The sequence below is a fragment of the Mobula birostris genome, chromosome 1 (genome assembly GCF_030028105.1).
Source record: "Mobula birostris isolate sMobBir1 chromosome 1, sMobBir1.hap1, whole genome shotgun sequence".
Classification (NCBI taxonomy): Eukaryota; Metazoa; Chordata; class Chondrichthyes; order Myliobatiformes; family Myliobatidae; genus Mobula; species Mobula birostris.
In genome coordinates this window covers 215098825-215125457 of record NC_092370.1, presented here as the reverse complement: position 1 = coordinate 215125457, position 26633 = coordinate 215098825, and the positions used below count along the sequence as shown (strand labels likewise).

Sequence of the window (26633 nt, the reverse complement as noted above, 5' to 3'; positions counted from 1 at the left end):
ATGATAATCATGGAATAAATTGTAGACTGTTTAGAATGTAGAAGAGGAGAAATTTCTTCTTGCAGAGATGGTGAGTCTTGGAATTCTTCATCCTGAAGCCCTGTAGAGATTGTTGGGTTCATTCAAAACAGCGCAATGGATTTCTGGATGTTATGGGAATCTAGGAAAATGTGAACAGTGCCAGAAAATAACATTGAGGTAAAAGATTATTCATGATCTTCTCAAAAAAGGCAAGCCAACTTCTTTTCTTTTGTAGAGGTTAAGGAAGTTCAGCATGTCACCAAACATTCTAATAAGCTTCTACATATATATTGTTGAAAGTATCCTGACTGGTTGCATCATGGTCTTCTACAGAAAGTTGAATGAAAGAAGCTGCAGAGAGCGTAGTGGACTCAATGCAGTATTGCATGTGTACACCCCTCCCTACCATTGGTAGTATCGACATGAGGGCTACCTCAAGAAGCAATATCTGTTATCAAAGAACTCCACCATCCAGGCCATACAATCTTTTCACAGCTACCACTGTGCAAGATATACAGAAGCCTGAATCTTAACACCACCAGTTCAAGAACAGCTACTTTCCTTCAACTATTTGGTTCTTGAATCAGTCTGCGCAACCATAATTACTATTCCAGTATATCAACTCTTGACCACTCTGCATTACAATGGAATGTTTGTTTTTTGGGTTCAAATTGTGTTCTTTCTTATAAAAATTATGTTTAATTTGTTGTTCTTGTGAATGTGGTTTATCTGATGCTGCGTGCTGGGAATACTGCTACAAATAAGATTTTCATTGCACTTGTGCATGCATGTACTTGTGCAAAGGACCAAATGGTCTGTTACTGGTCCTTGTTCTAGAAAAACACAAGAAATGTACGTTACTTAACGAGAGAAACTGATGAAGCAAACACGAGAAGAAATATGAATAATTTTTTTGAGAAGGTTGTATGGTGTTCTTAACTTCAGTTTTATTGTCATCCAACTATTTACATGTATACTGCCAAACAAACGGTGTTCCTCTGGACCAAGGTGTACAACACAGTACATATACTCACAACTCATAGTAAAATTACCACAAATATATTCCAAATAATAAAATGTATTCCATAAGGTTTTCTATTTAGCATAAGGTGCGCTTACAATACAAGTTAAAAGTAAACTGTGCTTCACACTGTATGTGGTGAGATATGGGTGGTTGCAGGGAGTTCAGTAGTTTCATAGCCTAGGGGAAGAAGCTTGGCCAATAGGGCAATTTTCCCTGAAAGACTATCAAGAACATAACCATATTTATAGCAGAAATTCAAGGTGAAATTTGCTAAAATGAATAAGTAGCATTAACATGTCAGCTTTCTGACCTCATTACATTTTTTTTCTTGTCAGGGAGTTCAACGAGGTATGATAGAAGGAGATTATGCTATTTGTATTAGTCTTTATCATGGATATGAACTTCTGTTACAAATGGGAATGTGGTCCTTGTATACGTACCTTGAAGGCATTATGGATGGGTCCAAAGGTAAGACCGTAGTGATGTGAGTTCTGAGTACTGAACCAAGGGACCAAATCTATCTTCAGTTTGCTAAGTGAACATGCAGACAATAAACAAAGTGGATATCTGTTGCATTTCATATACAGTGAATTAATCTTTCCTAAGCTTGAGTGAAACTTTTAGCTGTAAATTTAGTATGTTTTTTTAATAGAACCTGTGTAGTTAGAATTAGCTAATTGCATGGAACATTTATCATTTGAATTCCGGGACAAAATTATTTGTTTCTATTTTCTATTTATGAATCATGTACCAAAGGTACCTAAGGCAGTACAGTAGAGTTACTTTTGATAACTTAGCATGTTGGTCATGAATTTTTGGTAGGCAGCAAGTAAACCGTCCTCTCCACCATTGTCCAAGTTCTTAGCAGGAACTTGCAGAGAGAATCTGACTCCTTTATTCCACTGAGGTCCTACACAGTGACAGAATCTTCCACAATGTAATTACATCACATGGGAAGTGTGCAGGCAAATTCAACTTACAAAATGGTTGAATAAACTTTAAACACATGAGATTCTGCAGATGCTGGATACCCAGAGCAGCACACACAGATTGCTGGAGGAACTCAGCAAGTCAGGCTGTATCTGCGGAGGGGAATAAACCGTCAGCATTTTGGGCTGAGACCCTTCATCAGGACTGGAAAGGAAAAGGAAAGAAGCCAAAATAAGAGGGGGAGGGGAAAGATTCCAAGTTGGCAGGTGATAGGTAAAACCAGATGAGGTGGGTGGGTGGGTGGGGGAGGGCTGGATAAAGTGAGAAGCTGGGAGGTGATAGCTAGAAAAGGCAAAGGGTTGAAGATGGAATATGATGGAAGAGAAAAGTGGACCGTAGGAGAAAGGGAAGGAGGAGGGGCACCAGGGGGAGGTGAGGAGAAGAGGAGGGGAGCCCGAATGGGGAATAGAAAAACAGAGAAGGAGGAGGGGGAAAGAAACTACTGGAAGTTAGAGAAATTGAGGTTGGAGGCTACCCAGACAATATGAAGTGTTCCTCCTCCAACCTTGAGAGTGTGGCCTTAATGTGGCAGTAGAGGAGGCCATGATAGAATGGGAACGGGAAGTAGATTTTAAATGGGTGGGCACCAGGGAGACCAAATGTGCTTGACATAGCGTAGATTGGTTCCCTAATCTATATCGCATCTCAGAGATGTACTATAGAGGGTACTTCACCAGGTACACCTGATAGACGCAGGTGAAGTGTTGCCTCACCTGGAAGAACGGTCTGGGGTCCTGAATGGTGCTGAAGGGGTTGGTATAGCATTTGTCCCATTTATGTGAAACAAATCAATAACCCAAAGCGTTTTTATATATGAAATAACCAATCAAACTCTACTCTATGCAGGAATGACACGTGCATGCAATGAACTTCGCAAGAATGCTGTTTTTATGGAGATGTATGAGCAGTTGAAAGCCATGTTCTCAAGTAGAAGTAGTCCTGCCAGTTCTCATATGGGTAACTTAGTTTTACTCTATCTTATGATATGCGCATTGAATACTGTAATAATAATGAAATGAAAACATATTTAATATGCAGGGAAAAATTATAACTATGCTTCATTCCATCACAGAAATGCCTTGGATAATTTATGGGCACCTATATATTTTGATCAAAGTCTGATTTCAAGCATTTCTTGCCGAATTTCTTTTTGAATTGCATTTTCCATGATCATGCTGGCAAATGTGGCAAACTCCCAAAAATAGCCAAGTAAATGAATTTTCTTAACAATATTGGCACAGAGATCAGTGCTACCTTGGGCACCACGGGGTAGTTTATCAACATCTAATTAAACTTGAAAATTGAGAAAACAGCAATCACTGCAAGCGGTAAACTGAACACATCTGTGGAAAGTGAAATAAATAACGTTTTTGGGTCTTGGACTACCGCCGTGGAAAAAGAAATACTTTTTTTCTCCTACCACAGATGCAGCCTGACCTGTTAGGTTTTCCCAGCATTATTTGCACATGCAAATCCAGTTGAAAATTTTCTTCTCTCACCTTAAAAGCTATGCCCTCCAGTATTTGAATCTTGACTATTTTTTCTAGTACAGAATTCAAACTATGGGAAAGAAGGAATGACCTTTTATCATTAATGTTTTTATATTCCCTTTTTGATGTTTTTGTGTTGTCTCAAACAATCTTACAGCTGATTTAATAGTCCTCCAGGTGTCATCTGTATTGTAATATGAAGGCCAAGTTGCTCACTGCAAGTTTTCATTGATAGTATGTACGATGACCAGAATTCCTATATTGTGAGTGAGGTGTAATTAATGACAGTGGCACAAGGAGTAGCTCTGTTCTCTTTTTCTCGGAAAGATGGTAAATCCACAGCAGCTTTTCCTCCATACTCTAACTGGATTGGTAACCTCAATTTTGACTAAGGTTTCTGGAATGGAACCTGAGCCCCGACACTCTTAACACTGAATGAGAGCGTTATCACAGTTGAAATATATTGATTGGCAGTTCGGGGGTGATATCAAGCAGCAGTTCTTTTCAAAAAAAAAGTTTAATGAATTTCTGGAACTATCAATGCCAAAAAGCCACTGTGGCAAGATTAATGGGTTTTGTTAGACAAGTTTACTAAATTTTGAAACCAAAATGGGTAAATGGAGTTGGAGGACAGGCTGTCAGTGATCTAAATAAAAGATTGAACCATCTGTAGAGACTGAATGGATTCCTACTGTTTCTGTCTATGAACATATTATGTAAAGGAGCAGGAAATAGTAAGGTGTGTGAACCTGGGTAGATTGGCTGGTGATGAAAAAAGGATTACTATTTTAAACCCTTGTATAATTGTGGTACGTTGATCCTCAGTTTCAGCTCTTGAGTTGCAAGTATATGAGGATTAGTTTAGCCAGAAAATATGGTGATAAGCTAAACTAAAATATATATTTCCCTTTTGTGATCCCAAAATGAAATGAAAAACTTATGAGCATCTGCTCTCAGGATGAGGCTTTTCATTCTAGGACGAGGGAGATGTCTTCCTTTTTTAAAGAAAGGGGCTTCCCTTCCTCCACTATCAACTCTGCTCTTAAATGCATCTCCCCCATTTCACGTACATCTGCTCTCACTCCATCCTCCCGCCACCCCACTAGGAATAGGGTTCCCTTGGTCCTCACCTACCACCCCACCAGCCTCTGGGTCCAACATATTATTCTCCGTAACTTTCGCCACCTCCAACGGGATCCCACCACTAAGCACATCTTTCCCTCCCCCCACCCCTCTCTGCATTCCGCAGGGATCGCTCCCTACACAACTCCCTTGTCCATTCATCCCTCCCCCCATCCCTCCCCACTGATCTCCCTCCTGGCACTTATCCATGTAAGCAGAACAAATGCTACACATGCCCTTACACTTCCTCCCTTACCACCATTCAGGGCCCCAAACAGTCCTTCCAGGTGAGGCAACACTTCACCTGTGAGTCGGCTGGGGTGATATACTGTGTCCGGTGCTCCCGATGTGGCCTTTTATATATTGGCGAGACCCGACGCAGACTGGGAGACCGCTTTGCTGAACATCTACGCTCTGTCCGCCAGAGAAAGCAGGATCTCCCAGTGGCCACAGATTTTAATTCCACATCCCATTCCCATTCTGACATGTCTATCCACGGCCTCCTCTACTGTAAAGATGAAGCCACACTCAGGTTGGAGGAACAACACCTTATATTCCGTCTGGGTAGCCTCCAACCTGATGGCATGAACATCGACTTCTCTAACTTCCACTAATGCCCCACCTCCCCCTCGTACCCCATCTGTTACTTATTTTTATACACACATTCTTTCTCTCACTCTCCTTTTTCTCCCTCTGTCCCTCTGAATATACCCCTTGCCCATCCTCTGGCCCCCCCCCCGTCTTTCTTCCCGGACCTCCTGTCCCATGATCCTCTCGTATCTCTTTTGCCTATCACCTGTCCAGCTCTTGGCTCTATCCCTCCCCCTCCTGTCTTCTCCTAACATTTTGGATCTCCCCCTCCCCCTCCAACTTTCAAATCCCTTACTCACTCTTCCTTCAGTTAGTCCTGACGAAGGGTCTCAGCCTGAAACGTCGACTGTACCTCTTCCTAGAGATGCTGCCTGGCCTGCTGTGTTCACCAGCAACTTTTATGTGTGTTGCTTGAAAACCTTATGCACAGATTTAAAAACAGAACTGACAGAATGCCTGGCCATCTGTTCTATATTTACAGGCTCTTGTAATGTACACAGTTTTTTTTTTGTCTCCCATAAGTACTACTGGTATTTGGGCAACCTGCACAGATAATAGTTCATAATTTACAGTGCTTCTGTTCACTTTGATACAAAAGTAGAAATACAACTTTTAAGTTCCGAAAAGGGGTTGCTTTTAGTCTTGTATCAATCAATACATAAATTGGCTCTTAAGGAATGATTGCAGCATTTTTGTTGGTTCATACTGATCCTAGTGGATTCAATTATTTATTACAACATAACAAAACTGAATTATTTGATTTACCCTTTCATTTAATGTCTATATAGAAAATAAACTGGTAGACAGCAAGGTATCTCCATTCATAAGGAGCACTGTAATTTTTTTTTTGCCTGACATTGTAATTTTGGTGATTATTAATAATCCTGCTTATTCAACTATATCTTATTGTGAATGGTTTGCACCTTTTGACATGTTCGTCATTCCAATATTCATCAATTTGATAAAATGATTTATTTTAGGATCGGAAAATAAAAAGCAATTCATCTACGGTCACCCTAAGTTAAAAAAGCTCGAAGAAGTTGTAGTGAAACACTTCCGATCTTGGGCAGCATCTAGAGGTAATGTGGATCTGTGCATGGTTGTTGATTGTGAAGTCAAAAAATCCTGTAAATCCCTTTCTCACCCAGATATAAAATATTATAATTTTTTATTTATGGAGATACAGATCAGAATAAGCCCTTCTGGCCCTTCAAGTTATGCTGCCCAGCAAGCCCCAATTTAATCCTAGCCTAATCACGGAATAAACAATGACCAATTAACCTACCAACTGAATTGTCTTATGACTGTGGGAGGAAACTGGATCACCGAGAGGAAAACAGCATGGTTTCGGGGAGAATGTACAAACCAGGCCACAGGGTTCATTGAGTTTACTTCACCATTCCATCATAGTGGATATATTATCCCTGTCAACCCTATTCTCCTGCCTTCTCCTCATAACGTTTTATGCTTTGACTAATCAAGAGCCTATCAATCTCCACTTTAAATATAACATAGAAACATAGAAAACCTACAGCACAATACAGGCCCCTTCGGCCCACAAAGTTGTACCGAACATGTCCCTACTTTAGAAATGACTAGGCTTACCCATAGCCCTCTATTTTCCTAAGCTCTATCTACCTATCCAAAAGTTTGTTAAAAGACCCTATTGTATCCGCCTCCGCCACCGTTGCTGGCAACCCATTCCATGCGCTCACCATTCTCTGCGCAAAAAAACTTACCCCTGACATCTCCTCTGTACCTACTCCCCAGCACCTTAAACCTGTGTCCTCTTGTGGCAACCATTTCATCCCTGGGAAAAAGCCTCCAACTATTCACACGATCAATGCCTCTCATCATCTTATACACCTTTATCAGTTCATCTCTCATCCTCCGTTGCTGCAAGGAGAAAAGGCCGAGTTCACTCAACCTGTTTTCATAAGGCATGCTCCCCAATCCAGGCAACATCCTTGTAAATCTCCTCTGCACTCTTTCTATAGTTCCCACATCCTTCCTGTAGTGAGGTGACCAGAACTGAGCACAGTACTCCAAGTGTGGTCTGACCAGGGTCCTATATAACTGCAACATTACCTCTCGGCTCTTAAACTCAATCCCATGATTGATGAAGGCCAATGCACCGTATGCCTTCTTAACCACAGAGTCAACCTGCGCAGCAGCTTTGAATGTCCTATGGACTCGGCTCCCAAGATCCCTCTGATCCTCCACACTGCCAGGAGTCTTACCGTTAATACTATATTCTGCCATCATATTTGGCCTACCAAAATGAACCACTTCACACTTATCTGGGTTGAACTCCATCTGCCACTTCTGAGCCCAGTTTTGCATCTTATCAATATCCCATTGTAACCTCTGACAGCCCTCCACAATATCCGCAGCACCCCCAACTTTTGTGTCATCAGCAAACTTAATAACCCATCCCTCCATTTCCTCATCCAGGTCGTTTATAAAAATCACAAAGAGTAAGGGTCCCAGAACGGATCCCTGAGGCACACCACTGGTAACCAACCTCCATGCAGAATATGACCCATGTACAACCACTCTTTGCCTTCTGTGGGCAAGCCAGTTCTGGATCCACAAAGCATTGTCCCCTTGGATCCCATGCCTCCTTACTTTCTCAATAAGCCTTGCATGGGGTACCTTATCAAATGCCTTGCTGAAATCCATATACACTACATCTACTGCTCTTCCTTCACCAATGTGTTTAGTCACATCCTCAAAAAATTTTAATCAGGCTCATAAGGCACGACCTGCCCTTGACAAAGCCATGCTGACTATTCCTAATCATATTGTACCTCTCCAAATGTTCATAAATCCTGCCTCTCAGGATCTTCTCCATCAACTTACCAACCACTGGAGTAAGACTCACTGGTCAATAATTTCCTGGGCTATCTCTACTCCCTTTCTTGAATAAAGGAACAACATCCGAAACCTTCTAATCCTCTGGAACCTCTCCTGTCCCCATTGATGATTCAAAGATAATTGCCAGAGGCTCAGCAATCTCCTCCCTCGCCTCCCACAGTAGCCTGGGGTACATCTCATTCAGTCCTGGCAACTTAACCAACTTGATGCTTTCCAGAAGCTCCAGCACATCCTCTTTCTTAATATCTACATGCTCAAGCTTTTCCGTCTGCTGCAAGTCATCACTACAATCATCAAGATCCTTTTCCATAGTGAATACTGAAGTAAAGTATTCATTAAGTACCTCTGCTATTTCCTCCGGCTCCATATACACTTTTCCACTGTCACACCTGATAGGTCCTATTCTTTCACGTCTTATCCTCTTGCTCTTCACATACTTGTGGAATGCCTTGGGGTTTTCCTTAATCCAGCCCGTCAAGGCCTTCTCATGGCCCCTTTTGGGTCTCCTAATTTCCTTTTTAAACTCCTTCCTGTTAGCCTTTTAATCTTCTAAATCTCTAACATTACCTAGCTCTCTGAACCTTTTGTAAGCTTTTCTTTTCTTCTTGACTAGATTTATTACAGCCTTTGTACACCACGATTCCTGTACCCTACCATAACTTCCCTGTCTCATTGGAACATACCTATGCAGAACTCCACACAAATATCCCCTGAACATTTGCCACATTTCTTCTGTAGTTTTCTCTGAGAACATCTGTTCCAAATTTAAGCTTCCAATTTCCTGCCTGATAGCCTCATAACTCCCCTTTCTCCAATTAATCACTTTTCTAACTTGTCTGTTCCTATTTCTCTCCAATGCTATTGTAAAGGAGGTAGAATTATGATCACTATCTCCAAAATGCTCTCCCACTGAGAGATCTGACACCTGACCAGGTTCATTTTCCAATACCAAATCAAGTACAGCCTCTCCTCTTGAAGGCTTATCTACATATTGTGTCAAGAAACCTTCCTGAACACACCTAACAAACTCCACCCCATCTAAACCCCTTGCTGTAGAGAGATGCCAATCAATATTTGGGAAATTAAAATCTCCCATCACGACAACTCTTTTATTATTACACCTTTCCAGGATCTGTTTCCCTATCTGCTCCTCGATATCCCTGTTACTATTGGGTGGCCTATAAAAAACACCCAGTAAAGTTATTGACTCCTTCCTGTTCCTAACCTCTACCCACAGAGACACCGTAGGCAATCCCTTCATGACGTCCACCTTTTCTGCAGCCATGACACTATCTCTGATCGACACTGCCATGCCCCCACCTCTTTTGCCTCCCTCCCTATCCTTTCTAAAACATCTAAAACCCGGCACTTGAAGTAACTATTCCTGTCCCTGAGCCATCCAAGTCTCTAATGGCCACCACATCATAACTCCAAGTATTGATCCACGCTCTAAGCTCATCTGCTTTGTTCACAATACTCCTTGTGTTGCAATAGACACATCTCAAACCATCGATCTGAGTGTGTCCCTTCTCTATCACCTGCCTATCCTCCCTCACACACTGTCTCCAAGCTTTCTCTATTTCTGAGCCAACCGCTTCTTCCCCAGTCTCTTTAGTTCGGTTCCCACCCCCCAGCAATTCTAGTTTAAACTCTCCCCAGTAGCCTTAGCAAACCTCCCCCTGGGATTTAAGTGCAACCTGTCCTTTTTGTACAGGTCACACCTGCCCCAAAAGAGGTCCTAATGATCCAGAAATCTGAATCTCTGCCCCTGCTCCAATCCCTCAGCCACACATTCATCCTCCACCTCATTCTATTTCTATACTCACTGTTGCGTGGCACAGGCAGTAATTCCGAGATTACTACCTTTGCGGTCCTGTTTCTCAAATTCCTTCCTAACTCCCTGTAGTCTTTTTTCAGGACCTCTTCCCTTTTCCTGCCTATGTCATTGGTACTAATATGTACCACGACCTCTGGCTGTTCTCCCTCCCATTGCAGGATATCTTGGATGCAATCTGAAACATCCCGAACCCTGGCACCTGGGAGGCAAACTACCATCTGGGTTTCCTGTGTCCACAGAATCGCCTGTCTGACCCCCTAACTATAGAGTCCCCTATCACTACTGCCTTCCTCTTCCTTTCCCTACCCTTCTGAGGCACAGGGCCGGACTCAGTGCCAGAGGCACGGCCACTGTTGCTTCCCCCAAGTAGGCCGTCCTCCTTAACAGTACTCAAACAGGAGTACTTATTGTCAAGGGGGACAGCCACAGTACCTGACTCTTCTCCTTCCTTCTCCTGACTGCTACCCACTTGTCTGTCTCCCGTGGCCCCAGTGTGACCACCTGCCTGTACCTCCTTTCTATCACCTCCTCGCTCTCCCTGACTAGACAAAGGTCATCGAGCTGCAACTCCAGTTCCCTAACGCGGTCCCTTAGGAGCTGCAGCTCAACACACCTGGTGCAGATATCGCCGTCCGGGAAGCTGGGAGGCTCCAGGACTTCCCACATCTGACACCAAGCACAGAACACTGGCCTCACACACATACTACTTCCTTTCCGCAATTAACACAGGTAAATCTACCTCGCCTCGTCCCGTTACCACCTAAGCCTGTTGAGCCAAAGCCCTATCACTCTGCCACCTTTCACTCCGCTGCCCGCTGGATATGGCGGTCTTCTTTTTAAGCTTTTCCCACTCTACTGGCTGACGTCACGCACCTGCGCAGTCTTGCCTCTCTTTTACCCCGAGTAGTAAAATGCCTTTGCTCCAGAAATCCTGAGCTGTTCCACTTGCAGCCTTCTTGCTCCAAATATACTCAAGGACTTGGCCTCCACAGCCGTATGGGGCAAAGAATTCCACAGATTCACCACCCTCTGGCTGAAGAACCTCTTCGTGATCACTGTTCTAAATGGACATCCTTCTATTCTGAGGCTGTGCCTAGGCTTCCCCACTATAGGAAATATTCTCTCCATATCCATTCTATCAAGGCCTTTCAAAATTCAAAATGTTAGAATGAGAGGGGAATCTCATTCAATTAAACTCCAGCGGGTACATGCCCAGGATCATCAAACACTCCTCATATGCTAACCCTTTCATTCCTGGAATCATTCTTATGAATCTCCTCAGGATCCTTTCCAATGCCAGCATACCTTCTTAGGTAAGGGGCCCAAAACTGCTCACAATACTCCAGTGCCTAACCAATACCTTATAAAGCCTCAGCATCGCATCTTTGCTCTTATATTCTAGTTCTCTAGAAATGAATGCTAACATTACATTTGCCTTCCTTCCCACTGCCTCAACCTGTAAATTAACCTTTAGGACATCCTGCTCAAGGACTCCCAAGGACCTTTGCACCTCTGATTTTTGAATTTCATCCCTATTTAGAATATAGAATATGCTTTTATTCCTTCTACCAAAGTACATGAGTATATACTTTCCTGCACTATGTTCTGTCTGCAACTTACAGAAAACGCTGGAAGAACTCAGCAGGTAATGGAAATGAACAAACAGTCGATGTTTCAGGCTGAGACCCTTCTTCAGGACTGGAAATGAAGGGAGAAGACACCAGAGTAAAAAGATGGTGGGAGGGGAAGAAGGATAGCTAGAAAGTGATAGGTGCAGCCAGGTGGATGGGAAAGATAAAGGGCTGGAGATGGAATCTGATAGGAGAGGAGACTAGACCATAGGAGAAAAAGAAGGAGGAGGGCCAACAAGGGGAGATGATAGTTTGGTGAGAAGAGGTAAGAGGCTAGACTGGGGAACAGAAAGATGGTTTTTCTTTACCAGTAGGAGAAATCAATATTTCTGCCACCAGGTAGATGGAATGCAAGGTATTGGTCCTCCACCCTGAAGGTAGCCTCATCGTAGCACGAGGAAGCCATGGACCAACATGTTGGAATGGGGATGGGAATCGGAATTAAAATGTTTGGCCTCCAGGAAGTTCCGTTTATGGCGGAGGTGCTCAACGAAGTGATCTTTCAGTTTTGGATGGGTCTCACCATTGTAGAAGAGGTTGCACTGGGAGCACCGGACACAACAGCAGATTCGCAGGTGAAGTGTTGCCTCACCTGGAAGGACTGTACAGGGCCCTGAATGGAGGTGAGGGAGGAGTTGAGTGGGCAGGTTTAGCATTTTGGTTGCTTGCAGAGATATGTACCAGGAGCGAGATTGGTGGGGAGGGAGGGATGGACAAGGGGATTATGGAAGCAGTGATCCCCGCGGGTAGTGGAAAACCTTGGGGGGGTGGCGGGTAAAGATGTGTTTGGTGGTAGGAGTCCTTTAGTGATGACGGAAGTTGGAGAGACTGATGTATTTAAGGTGGAGGCTCATGGGGTGCTAGATAAGGATGAGAGGATTTGATCACTGTTAAGGTATCGTGAAGATAGTGTGAGTGCAGGTGGTCATGGAGTGGAGGAGATGCAAGGAAGAGCAGCAGCTATGATAGAGGAAGGAAAACCCCACTCTTTGAAGAAGGAAGACATTTCTGATTTCCGAGAAAGGAAATGGATGCAACACTTTTTGAAGACTTTCTGAAAACCAAGTAAACACCATCCACTGACTCTCCTTTGTGTATCCTGCCTGTTACTTCCTCAAAGAATTCCAACAGATTTGTCAGGCAAGATTTCCCCTCGATGAAATCATGCTGACTTTGGCCTACTTTATCATGCGCCTCCAAGGATGATCAAAGGATCATCAACATCAAAGGATAAACTTTGTATTGAAAGGACAGGCAGGAAGGCATAGCCGGTGATGTGACTCTGTTGGTGAGAGATGGAATTACATCTTTAGAAAGAGGTGACATGGGGTCAGAGAACGTTGAATCTTTGTGGGTGGAGTTAAGAAGTTGCAAGGGTGAAAAAAGCATTATGGGAATCATATAGGCCTCCAAATAGTAGCCAAGATGTGGGGCTGGTACTGCAAAAGGAGCCAGAAAAGACATGTAATAAGGGTAATGACACAATTGTAATGGGAGACTTCAATATGCAAAGGGATTGGGAAAATCAGGTTGGTGTTGGATTGCAAGAGAGGGGATTTATTGATGGTTTTTTAGAGCGGCTTGTGCTTGAGCCTATTCAGGGAAAGGCTATCTTAGATTGGGTATTGTGTAATAACCCAGATCTTATCAGGGAGTTTAGCTTAAAGCAACCCTTAGGAAACAGGTTCACGAGGATGGTTCCGGGAATGAAGGAGTTAACACATGAAGAGCTTTAGGCCTGTATTGACTGGAATTTAGAAGAATGTGAGGGAGCTGATTGAAACCTGCTGAATGTTGAAGGGATTAGATAAGGTGGATGTGGAGAGGATGTTTCCTATGGTGGGGCTATCCAGAACTAAAGGGCACAGCCTCAAAATTGAGGGGTGACCCTTTAGAACAGAAGTATGGAGGAATTTTTTTAGCCAGAGAGTAGTAAATCTGTGGAGCGCTCTGCAACAGACTGCGGTGGAGGCCAAGTCCGTGGGTACATTTAAGGCAGAAGTTGATCATTTCCTGATCGACCAGGTCATCAAAGGATGTGGCGAGAAGGCAGGTGTGTGGGCTTGAATGGGATCCAGGATCAGTCATGATGGAATGACAGAGCAAATTCAATGGGCTGAATGGCCTAATTCTGCTCCTATGTCTTATGGTCTTATGGTACTGCAAACCTCATCCTTAATAATAGACTCCAGTATCTTCCCACGCACTAATGTCAGACTATAACTGGCCTATAGTTTATTTTCTTCTGCCTCTCTCCCTTCATGGAGTGATATTAGCAATTTTCCAGTCTGCCAGAACCATTCCAGAATTCAGTGATTCTTTAAAGATCATTACTAATACCTATACAATCATTTAATCTACCCCTTTCAGAACCCTGGGCTGTAATCTATCTTATCTCTCTTCAGACCTTTCAGCTTCCCAAGCACCATCTCTCTAGTAATAGCAACTACATTCACTTCTGCCCCTTGACACTCTTGAATTTCTGGCATACTGCTAGTGTGCTACACAGTGAAAACTGTTGCAAAATACTTACCAAGTTCATCTGCCATTTCTTTGTCTTCCATTACTACGTAATTTTTCAGCTTAATTTTTCAGTGCTCCAATATCCACTCGGGCCTCCTTTTTCACTCTTTATATATTCGAAAAAACTTTTGCTATCCTCTTTGTTTTTTTTTTGGCTTGCTTGCCTTCATATTTCATCTTTTCTCTTCTTATGGCTTTTTAGTTGCCTTCTGTTGGGTTTTAAATGCTTTGCAACCCTTTAACTTCCCACTAATTTTGGCTGTATTATAATGTCCTCTCTTTTGCTTTATGGTGTCTTTGACTTCCCTTGTCAGTCATGGGTGCCTCATCCTTTTGAATGCTTCTTCATTTTTGAAGTGTATCTATTCTGCGCCTTCCTAATTTCTTCCATAAACTCTAGCCATTAATGGTCTCCTGTCATCCCTGATTGTGTCCCATACCAATCAACTTTGGCCAGCTTGGCTCTCATGCTCTTTAATTCCATTTACTCCACTGTAATACTGATACATCTGACCTTATCTTTTCCCCCTCAAATTGCAGGGTGAATTCTTTCTTATTACAATCACTGCGTCCTTAGGGTTTCTTTACCTTAAGCTCCCTAATCAGATCTGTTTTATTGCACAATGCGCAACCCAGAAGTGATTCAACCACAAGCTGTTCTAAAAAGCCATCTCGTAGGCAATCTACAAATTCCCTTTCTTGGGATTCAATACCAGTCTGATTTTCCCAATCTACTTGCATATTGAAATCCCCCATGACTATTGTAATATTGCTCTTATTGCATGCCTTTTCAATTTTAATTTATATCCCACATCCTGGCTACTGTTTGAGGATCTGCATATGACTCCCATCAGAGTCTCTTTACCATTGCAGTTTCTTAACTCTACCAACAAGGATTCTATATGTTCCGATCTTATGTCACCTCTTTCTAAGGATTTGATTTCTTTTTTTTTGACAAGCAGAGCCACTCCACCCCCTCTGCCCTGCTGCCTGTCCTTTTGATACAAGGTATGTCCTTGGATGTTAAGCTCTGAACTTTGATCTTCTTTCACTCATGACTCAGTGATGGCCACAACTTCATATCTGCCTATCTCTAACTGATAAAAGACCTTATTCTGTATACTGTGTGCAATCAAATATAACCCCTTCCATCCTGTATTCATTACCCTTTTCGATTTGGGGCCCTGAATGGTGGTAAGGGAGGAAGTGTAAGGGCATGTGTAGCACTTGTTCCGCTTACCCCAAACAGTCCTTCCAGGTGAGGCAACACTTCACCTGTGAGTCGACTGGGGTGATATACTGTGTCCGGTGCTCCTGATGTGTCCTTTTATATATTGGCGAGACCCGACGCAGACTGGGAAACCGCTTTGCTGAACATTTACGCTCTGTCCGCCAGAGAAAGCAGGATCTCCCAGTGGCCACAGATTTTAATTCCACATCCCATTCCCATTCTGACATGTCTATCCATGGCCTCCTCTACTGTAAAGATGAAACCACACTCAGGTTGCAGGAACAACACCTTATATTCCGTCTGGGTAGCCTCCAACCTGATGGCATGAACATCGACTTCTCTAACTTCCGCTAAGGCCCCACCTCCCCCTCGTACCCCATCTGTTACTTATTTTTATGCACACATTCTTTCTCTCACTCTCCTTTTTCTCCCTCTGTCCCTCTGAATATACCCCTTGCCCATCCTCTGGGCCCCCCCCCCGGTCTTTCTTCCCGGACCTCCTGTCCCATGATCCTCTCGTATCCCTTTTGCCTATCACCTGTCCAGCTCTTGGCTCCATCCCTCCCCCTCCTGTCTTCTCCTATCATTTTGGATCTCTCCCTCCCCCTCCAACTTTCAAATCCCTTACTCACTCTTCCTTCAGTTAGTCCTGATGAAGGGTCTCGGCCTGAAACATCGACTGCACCTGTTCCTAGAGATGCTGCCTGGCCTGCTGTGTTTACCAGCAACTTTGATGTGTGTTGCTTGAATTTCCAGCATCTGCAGAATTCCTGTTGTTTGCGTTTAAATATTCTAAAACCATGTGCCTTCATTCCAGATTCCCCACAGGTGGAAGCATACTTTCAGCATGTCTTTGTGGCTTATTTTTCCTAGATCCAAATACTTCTGGTGGAAAAGATGATAGTGGAAATACTCGTGTTATGATCTTCTCCTCGTATCGGCACAGCGTTCAAGAGATTGCTGAGATGCTTAGCAATCATCGGCCTCTTGTGCAAGTCATGACCTTTGTTGGGCATGCTTCCGGAAAGAACACTAAAGGATTTACACAAAAAGAGCAGCTTGAGGTAACTTGGATTTGTGAACCAAGAAAATGATATAGTTAACACATATAATTGCTAAAACAAACTATAGAAACATAGAGTTTTTACATTACAAGAGGCCATCAGTCTAGTATAGCTCTTAGAAAAGAATTCGTTTTAGTGGTACAAACCCAAAGCCCTGTAAGTTTCTGGTTCTCATGTATACTTTCAAGACACTGTTTCTCTTTCCATCATCTTGACCGGTGGTGAATTCCTGATTATAAATATATTCTGAGTTTAAAAAAGTATCTGTTTTTATTTTTTTTTAATTTTGAATCTGTTTCCTGTTCTTCTTGGAGTATGTGCTGAGAAGAACAGCTATTTAAACCAGCATAATTTTGAACATTTGTATCGCACTTCCTCTCAAGATCTTTAATCCAAGAAAAAAAACACCTCATCTTCTTTACTCTAACTTTACAGCTACAATCTTAAATCTGTAAAATTACTCCTCACCATCTGGGAAGATGCACATTATTCCTAAAATGTGGTAGCAATAATACTTGAGGATGCAATTATTCCAGTTTTTTATACAGCATTAATTTAACTTTACCACTCCTGATTTCTGCACCACCGATTTATAAATCTTAGGAGTTTAATATGCTTTACCAACCACTCTCTCAACATGCCTTGTCATTTCCAGGAATTCAAGTACATTTCTTCTTTCCTGTACACATTTTAGTGTTGTATCCCCAGTTTATATCATCATTCTTGCCAAACATTTATGATTTCACGCTTCTTACATTAAATTTCTTCTACCACTGTCTATCTCTTCATCCAACCCCTATCTATGTCATCTTGTTGTCTTATACTAGACACTACAGGATTCTACTATACTTTCAAGCTGTGTGTCATCTACAGTTGTGGAAATTATGCACTGTACCTCCATGTCCAAGCATGTCTGCTGCCATCCTCCAATCTGGAGGAGGGGGTGAAAAAACAGCCATTCACTACTGCTATTTGTTTTCTACCTTCAGACTGTGTTCTAATCAGTGCTGCCACTAACCCTTCATTTGCATGATAAGAGACATTCAATTAACCCCTGAAAAAATTGGGAACTTTATTGAATGAAAACTAGTGGATTGACCCATGTTCTTAAAAACATCACCCATTAGTCACTTAATTAGACACTACTTGTAACTAGTAGTGAAGAGTTCCACAAAGCCACTTTCAATCATAGAATGGCAACATGACAGAAGGAGATTATTTGACCATTTGTTTATGTGTTGCTCTCAACCCTCACCTGGACACTTTTCTACAAGCCCTATGCACATCTCCTAGCCGTATAATTACTGAGTTTCCTCTTAAAAGCAAGAGAACTTCTTCATCATGTATACAGGGAATATATTCCTCATTCCATAAAAAAGGGACAATCACTTGAATTTCTCTTACATTTTTAAAATTTTTTTGCCTGTCTGTATTCTCTCATCCTTGATTGTTCTACCAGTATTCTGTCCACTCAGTGGCCACTTTAATAGGTACACCTGCACACCTGCTGGTTACTGAAAATATCTAATCAGCAATTCAGTGCATAAAAACATGCAGACATGGTCAAAAGGTTCAGTTGTTACTCAGACCAAACACCAGAATGGCAAAGTAATGTGATCTAAGTGACTTTGACCATGAAATGATTGTTGATGCCAGGCGGGGCAGTTTGAAAATCTAAGAAACTGCTGATCTCCTGGGATTTTCATGCACAACAGTTTCGAGTTACAGAGGATGGTGCAAAAAATAAAAAAAAATCTAGAGAGTGGCAGTTCTTTGGGTGAAAATACTTCATTCATGAGAGATGTCATAGGAGAATGGCCAGACTGGTTCCAGCTGACAAATAATCTCTTACTGCAGTGGTGTGCAGAAGAACATCTCTGAACACACAGCACATCAAACCTGGAAGTGGTTGGGCTGTAGTAGCAGGAGGAGGTCAAAAACATAAACTCGGTGACCACCTTATTAGGTACAGGACATCTTTACCTAAGATGAAAGGGTTATCATATGAGGAACGTTTGATGGCTCTGGGTCTGTACCCACTGGAATTCAGAGGGTTGAGAGGGGATCTCATTGAAACCTTTCAAATGTTGAAAGGCCTAGACAGGGTAGATGTGGTAAGGATGTTTCCTATAGTGGGAGAGTCTAGGACAAGAGGGCACAGCCTCAGGATAGAAGGGTGCCCTTTCAAAACAGAGATGCGGAGAAATTTCTTTAGCCAAAGGGTGATGAATTTGTTGCCACATGCAACTGTGGAGGCCAGATCGTTGGGTGTATTTAAGGCAGAGATTGATAGGTTCTTGAATGAACGTGGCATCAAAGGTTACGGGGAGAAGGCCGGGAACTGGGATTGAGGAGGAGATAAAAAAAAAAGGATCATCCCTGATTGAATGGTGGAACAGACTCGATAGGCTAGATGGCCTAATTCTGCTCCTATCTCTTATGGTCTTGTGGTCTAAGATGGACATCTTTATCTCTCTGAAACAGTACGCTATCCCTGCAGGTTTTAAGGCAGCCACCAGCGATCCGGTGCCCAAGAGAGCAATGGTAACTGGCCTAAACAATTACAGCCCAGTGGTACTGACCTCAACAAGCATGAAAGGCTTTGAGCAGCTGGTAATGGATTGTGTAAAATCCTATTTTCCAGCTACATTGGCCCCTTTACAGTTTACCTACCACTCAGACTGGTCCTCTGATACCATAGCCTTGGCCCTCTGTTCCGTCCTGTCCTACCTAGAAAACAATACCTCATATGCCAGGATGTTGTTCATTGACTTCTACTTGGCACTTAACTGGATCATCCCTCAGTGTCTGGTTGGTAAAGTGTCCTCATTGAGATTAAACACCCCTCTCTGTAACTGGATGTTGGACCTCTTGTCGGAAAGGCTCCCGTCAGTCTGAGTTGGCATCAATATCTCAAGCTCCATCACACTGAGCACTGGTACCCACCCCTCCCCTCCAGGGCTGTATGCTCAACCCTCTGCTGACTCACAACTGTACTGCTAGATTCAGTTCAAACCATATCAAATTCGCTGATGCTACTACTAGTGGTTGGCCTCATAAGTAACAATGATGAGTTGGCATACTGAGAGGAGATAGAGGGGCTTGTCGAATGGTATGAGAACAACAACAAGTGGACAAGACAAAAGAGATGATTGTGGACTTCAAGAAGGCACAGGTCAACCACTCACCATTGCACATCAATGGCTCTACCGTGAAGAGAGTGAACAGCACAAAATTCCTTGGTGTGCACATAACAGGTGATCTAACCTGGACTCAAAATACTACCTCACCAGTCAAGAAGGCACAGCAGTATCTATACTTTCTGAGGAGATTGAGGTGTGCACAGCTCCTCACCCCCATTCTAAAAACATTCTACAGGAGCACGATTGACTGAGTCCTATCTGGCTCCATCGTTCTGTGGTATGGAAGCTGCAAGGCATTGGACCGCAAGACACTACAGAGGATAGTAAAAGCAGTTGAGAGGATATTCAAGGTCTCCCTCTGCCCTGTTTGTGACATTTACTGAGAGCATTGCAGACAAAGGGCCTGAAGCATTGTTGAGGGGTCCCTACCACCCGCCCCACAATCTCTTTGACCCACTACTGACAGGAAGGAAGTACAGAAGTATCAACACTAGGACTACCAGACTGGGTAACAGCTACTTCCCTCAGGCTCTGAGACTAATGAATACCCTGTCACAACCAAGGTCTTGTCACTAGGACAGGAAGCTGTTTACTGCCCTGTTTATATGTGTTACGCACTACATGCATTTTGAATTATATTTTATTAACTTGGTTTTGGAAATTTGGTTTATGTGATGTGTGTAATGTATGTTTTGTGAATGCACCATGGCTTCAATCTCCTCAGAAAGTATAGATACTGCTATGCCTTCTTGATTAGTGAGGTAGCGTTGTGAGTTCAGGTTAAATCATCTGTTATGTGCGCACCAGTGTTTCATTTGGTTGTATATATGTACAGTCAGATGAAAATAAACTTGAACTTGACTTGACTACAGGAGGTACCTAATAAAGTGGCCATTGGGTGTAATTCTGCAGGCTCCCCCCTTAATCATTTCTTCAAAGAAAACAGTCCAGTCTTTCCATTCTGTCCTTATAACTTATCACACAAATATTTCTCATTAATCTTTTTTGGTCCGTCTCCAGTGTTTCAATATTCATCTTGTCATGGCATGTCTGAACACAATAAACCAATTCAGTGTTTCATAAAGTTTCAGCATGACTTTTGTACACAAGAAAATCTGCAGATGCTGGTGATCTAATGCAACACACACAAAATGCTGGAGGAATGCAGCTGGCTAGGCAGCACCTATGGAAAAGATTAAACAGTCCGTATTTTGGGCTGAGATCCTTCAACTTTTTTGCTTTCATACCTATGTCTCTATTGATAATAGAGCGAAAAGCATTACCAAGGATGCAACTCACCCTAACCATGGACTTTTTACTCTCCTCCCATCCGGTAGGCGCTACAAGAGCCTCCGCTCCTGCACCAGCAGGCACAGGAAGAGCTTCTTCCCTGAGGCTGTGATCCTGCTGAACCTCACATCACAGCGCGAAGCAGTATTGCACCCATATTGTACTGTCTCAGTACTTTTATATTTGTGTGCTGTAGCACTTACTTTTTATTCTCAGTTATTTTGTAAATAACACTATTCTTTGCATTTCTGGTTAGATGCTAACTGCATTTCATTGACTTTGTATCTGTACTCAGCACAATGACAGTAAAGTTGAATCTAATCTAATCTAATAAAGCCCATAGCTTTTGTGACTTTTTAAACTGCTTTTATTGAAATAAGGTTAAAGGGGCCCTGGAACTGCAGACACCTGTAGTTACCAAACATGAAATCTATGACAGCCCAACAGATTTATCCAATACATCTTGACTGATGATTCGGTTGGAATCTGAATTAGGTCCTATCCCAGTAGACTTTGGCATTGTAAGATGCTGTTTAGCCCTTCATACCTATCTGTGCATTCAACTTGCTACCATTCCCATATCCATGTAATTTTTCACTTTTTAAGTATTCCTTAAGTCTACATTTTCTTTTAAAGAGATCTAATTATGGATTCTGCCTCTTCTAATAACCTTCAGAGCCTTCCAGATTCTGTTAGCCTTGTCTGTTCACAATGCAAGCCACTTTCATTGTTCATTGACCTTAACATTCTCTAAATGTTGAAAATAGTTAAATGTTATGAAATATGCATCAGATTATGTTCACACATATACCTTTATGTTTTTCCCAAATTTTTTCTGACTTTTGTCTCCACTGTTCCTCTGTTGCCTCCCAACCTCTCAATAGTCACAGCCAATTCAGAAATTGTTAAAAAAATCTCTTATATCTCTTAAAGTAATTAGATAAACACTGAGGCTCCAAACTGAGTACTCTCTTTCTGTTCTAGTCAAAGCGCTATCAGTTATTTATCCAATGCCATCATGCAAATAATGAGTCCATGATCAAGTCAACAAACTGAATTTTGGTGGGCATGGGTAATGTATCAACAATCTGAAAGTCTAATCTTGTGCTTTGTTGATTTAAATAATCCACTTGACCCCGTGATGTCAAAAAATCAATTTTATCGTATGTGGTTAAAATATTAAATGCCTGAAACAGGTTCCTTCAGTCATGGTGTCTGCTGGAAGTACAGTACAAGGCAGTCTGTCATTTTAGTTCAATGAACTTAGTTCGTTGATGAGGGGCTCCGGATAACTTCGTCCAGATGAAATCTCTCAAAATCTATTAAAACATAAATATAATTGTCCTGATTTGATGTTGGAGATACTCACTAATATAAACTCAATATTCCATATTATGCTCTAATATGTTCTTATTTCAATTATTTTTATTGTTAGGTAATGAGGTGTTTTCGTGAAGGTGGATATAATGTATTGGTTTCTACATGCGTTGGGGAAGAAGGACTGGACATTGGGGAAGTTGACCTCATTATTTGCTTTGATGCTCAAAAGAGCCCTATTCGAATGATACAAAGAATGGGCCGAACAGGCCGGAAGCGAGAGGGCAGAATTGTGGTTCTTCTGGCTGAAGGACGAGAAGAACGGGTGAGTCTACTTTCGTATGTGTCTCAACAATCTTTTGGGATTGAGAATGATTAACCTTTGTGGATTCTGAGATGGCTAATGTGGGAACAGAAGACCTTTCTATAGATTGGGTAGGTGATGGCTGATGGAGAGTTTGGGAGGTGGAGAGCTCCTCCTGACACTTACCTAGGACCTCTCGGTACTTTTGATGCATGGCCTTGGTTCTCAATACTCCTTGACTACTCTTACACTTGGAATGATATGGACCAAAGATTCCCAGGGTTTGGCGAAGTTGTTATGTTTCTTCAGAGAGGCTTAAGAACATTCACAAATATTTTTTCTCTTTCTGACTAATAATGTCTTTCTATGACACAGCTTGGAATGAAGTTCCTGTTCCAGGATTCTGCTGTTGGACATGAGAATGATTTGGCTTGTCTAGCTTGGCTAAGTGCAACTAGAGCCCTAATACTAGAAAGAGAACACTGAGAATAGTCCACTTCTCCTTCCAGTGAAATTGGCAGATTTTTCAGAAACGGCATTGACAATAGTTTTCCTATACCCTTTGAGATGCTTGGTCAAGCTTCAGAAGCATGTAGTAGGGCAAGGATCACTACTTCCTTGTGAGAGTTTGAGAGTATAAAAGAGGTAGGTCTCGGGGCTTGTGAGTTTCACTTTATGGAAATCTAAGAGGTAAGTCAGCTAATTGTTAGTTAATTACTATCTATTAAAAAGAAGATTGTGTCAAGGTGGAGCAGCTATTTTGGGAGCGGCCATTATGAGAATGAGCCAGTGTAGAAGTAGAAGGCATTGGCATGAAGAGGCTGAATAAGTGGCCTGGGTTTGTGGAGTGAGAGCAGGAACATTAAAAAGGCAACTTTCATTCATTGACTAATTGGAGGGCACTTTAACCAATAAAATGCAGGGTACAAGGTTAAATGGAGCAGAAATAATGAGACAGAATTGAGCATTGCTCAAGAGGCTTTGATGATGGAACACAAGTAAGAACAAATAAGGTTTTATTTTGCTTTTCATTCTTGGTACTTGATTGTGTAGCCAAGATGACAGTTCAGGCAGTAGAATTCTCCACCTGCAACATGTGGGAAGTCAGAGACCCTTGTGGTCTCCCTGATGGTGATGTCTGTGGGAAGTGCACTCAGATGTAGCTGCTAACAAACTGAATCAAGGAACTGGATTTGAATGCATTCAGGACCATCTGGGAGGCTTGACTTGATAGATGAGACTTGATAGATGAGACTTTTAATGAGGTGGTCACACCCAAGGTATAGGCTTCAGATAGATATATGGATGACCACAAGAAAAAGTAAGGGAAGTAGGCAGTAAGTGGCCATTCCCCTCACTAACAGATATTTCACTTTGGATACTGTTGAGCAGATGTTTAGTTTAGGGCAGAACTGGCAGCTCAGTATTTCAGGATACAAATGCTACAGGCATAACAGAGGTACAGATAAGTGAGGAGGGTTTGCTCCCTTTTTGATCAGGGAGGACATAACAGCAGTACTTGGAGATGACATTCTTGGTGATGACTGATGACCTTGCTTTAAGGTGACAAAACATTTATACCCTTAAGTCCCTCTGTTCCACTACATTCCCTAATGCCCTATGAGTACCTGGGTGTTAAAAGTTCCTCGGTGTCAACATTCCTGAAGATCTATCCTGGGCCCAATATATATTGTTGCAATTATGGAAAGGGCATACCAGCAGAGTTTGAGCAGATTTGTTATGCCACCAAAGACACTGGCAAGTTTCTACAGATGTACAATGGGGAGCATTCTGATTGATTTCATCACTGCCTGTTATGGAGGTGGCAATGCACAGGATTGGAAAAAGCTGCAGAGGGTTATAAGCTCAGTCAGCTCCATCATGAGCACCATCAGAGACATCTTCAAAAGTTGATACCTCATGAAGGTGGTAGCCCTTATTAAGAACTTTCACCATCGAGGACATTTCCACTTGTCATTACTACCATCGGGGTGGAAATACAGGAGTTCAAAGACTCATACACCACGATTTAAGAACAGCTTCTTCACCTCCACTATCTGATTTTGAACGGTCCAGAACCCATAATCAGTACTTTACCTCAATACCTCAATATTTTGCTCACTTTTTGCACTACTTTTTTTTTTATATTTCTTGTAACTTGTTTTACTTTTTATGTATTGCACCTTATTGCTGCAAGACAACAAATTTCACGACATGAGTCAATGATAATAAACCTAATTCTGATTCTGATGTCTTGCAGTGGTTTGACTTTTCAAAATGCATTACTTTACACCTATCTGTATTGAAATCCATTTGCTACTCCTTGGCCTCTTCCTTGAAATCTGTGACAACCTTCTTCATTATCAAGAACACCTCCTAATTTCAAGTCATCGTCAAGCTTACAGATCAAGCCTTGTGTATTTGCATCCAAGTCATTTACAAAAAAGATGATTAACAAAGGTTGCAACTCCAAATGATGCAACTCACCATTAATCACTGGCCTCTGTTCTGAAAAACAACCTTCAACCACCATCCTCATGTGGTGAGGCTATATGGATAGAACTTGAGGCTGAGAAGGGGAGTAATATATCTTATTATACACTCTTGTGGGGCTGTATATAGACCCACCCCCTAGTAGTTAGCAGGAACTTGAAGAGCAGGTGCGTAGTATAATTGCTTTTAATTGTAAGAATATTCAGGTTGTATGAGTGAATGATTTTAATTTGCCTGATATTGACTTGATTGTCCAGAATATCAAGGGCCTGGACAGGGTGGAATTTGTGAACTATGTCCAGGAGTGAATATAGAGGGCCCTGCTCAGGAGGGTTGCAAAACTGGACATTCTTGTAAGAAACAAGGCAGGGCAAGTAACTGTGGTGGGATTCATGGAACAATTTGGCTCTAGTGACCATAATCCGGCAGATCCACAGATTAGGGTCCTAAACTGGAGCAGTGCTAACCTTGGAGGAATAAGATGGAATCTAGCTCAGGCCGATTGTGTAAGCCTATTTGGAGGGAAAGGAATGAATGGAGAGTGGGAGGCTTAAGAGTGTGGTAGCAAGTGTCCAGGAGCAGTATGTTCCCATTAGGGTGAAGGGTAACTGGGGAGCCATGGCTGATGATAAATATTGAGGCCCTGGTCAAGAAAATGAAGGTGTAGGAAATTGGAATCGAGTGAATCCCTCGATGACTGTAAAATAATTAGGAATACTCGAGAGGGAAAGGTATTTGCAGCCCTTACAGCACATTAACGTGGACAAATCCTCAGATTGACCTATTGTCTCCTCAGGTTTTATGGGAGGCTTGAGAGGAAATTGCAATGGCCCTTACTGAGATATATGCTTCAGTATTAGCCATTGTTAAAGCTCCCAAAGTCTGGAATATGGCTGTAGTTGCTCCCTTGTTTAGGAAGGGTAGTGAGGATGAGCCAAGGAACTCCAGGCCTGTCAGTCTAACATAAGTAGTGGGGAAGTTACTGGAGGGAATTCTGAGTGACAGGATCTAGCAACATTTCGATAGGTAGTTTCTGATTAGGAGTCAGCATGGTTTTGTGTATGGAAAGTCATAGTCGATGAACCTTTGAGAGTTTTTTTTTTGAAGAAGTAACCAAAAAAGTAGATGAGGGATTTGTCTATTTGGAACTTTTGCAAGACCTCCAATAAGGTGCCACAATGTAGAACACCTGGAAGGTTAGATTCAATGGAATCCATGGAGGTAAGGCAGATTCGTGGCTTGAAGGTAGGATACAGAGGAAGGTGGTTGTTGGGGTGTGTTCTAGAGTTATTGTATATAGCAAATACTAAGTTCTACGAGACCATAAGATATAGGACCAAAATTAGGCCATTTGTCTGATCGAGTCTGCTCTGCCATTTCAACATGGCTGATCCAATTTTCCTATGTGCCCCAATTTCCTGACTTTCCCTTCTATCCATCATGCCCTGACTAATCAAGAATTTATCAACCTCTGCCTTAAATATACATAGAGACTTGGTCTTCACAGTTGTCTGTGGCAAAGAGTTCCACAGATTCACCACCCTCTGGCTAAAGAAATTCCTCCTTATCTCTGTTCCAGAGGCTGTGTCCTCTGGTCTTAGACTCTTTCATCATAGGAAGCATCATCTCCACATCCACTCTATCAAGGTCTTTCACCATTTGATAGGTTTCAATGAGGTCACCCC

At 42.3% G+C, this 26633-nt stretch overlaps 1 protein-coding gene across 4 annotated transcripts in view; it reads left to right on the top strand.

Annotated features, from left to right (window-relative positions):
- fancm (FA complementation group M) overlaps nt 1–26633 on the top strand; it is a 141617-nt gene that overhangs the window by 58975 nt on the left and 56009 nt on the right. For all 4 annotated transcript variants that reach the window (XM_072270954.1, XM_072270945.1, XM_072270963.1 and 1 more), the window contains exons 6-10: nt 1381–1513; nt 2882–2992; nt 6219–6317; nt 16211–16401; nt 22270–22476. In XM_072270954.1, coding sequence (XP_072127055.1) covers nt 1381–1513; nt 2882–2992; nt 6219–6317; nt 16211–16401; nt 22270–22476 — 741 coding nt within the window. The remainder of the gene's footprint in view (nt 1–1380; nt 1514–2881; nt 2993–6218; nt 6318–16210; nt 16402–22269; nt 22477–26633) is intronic.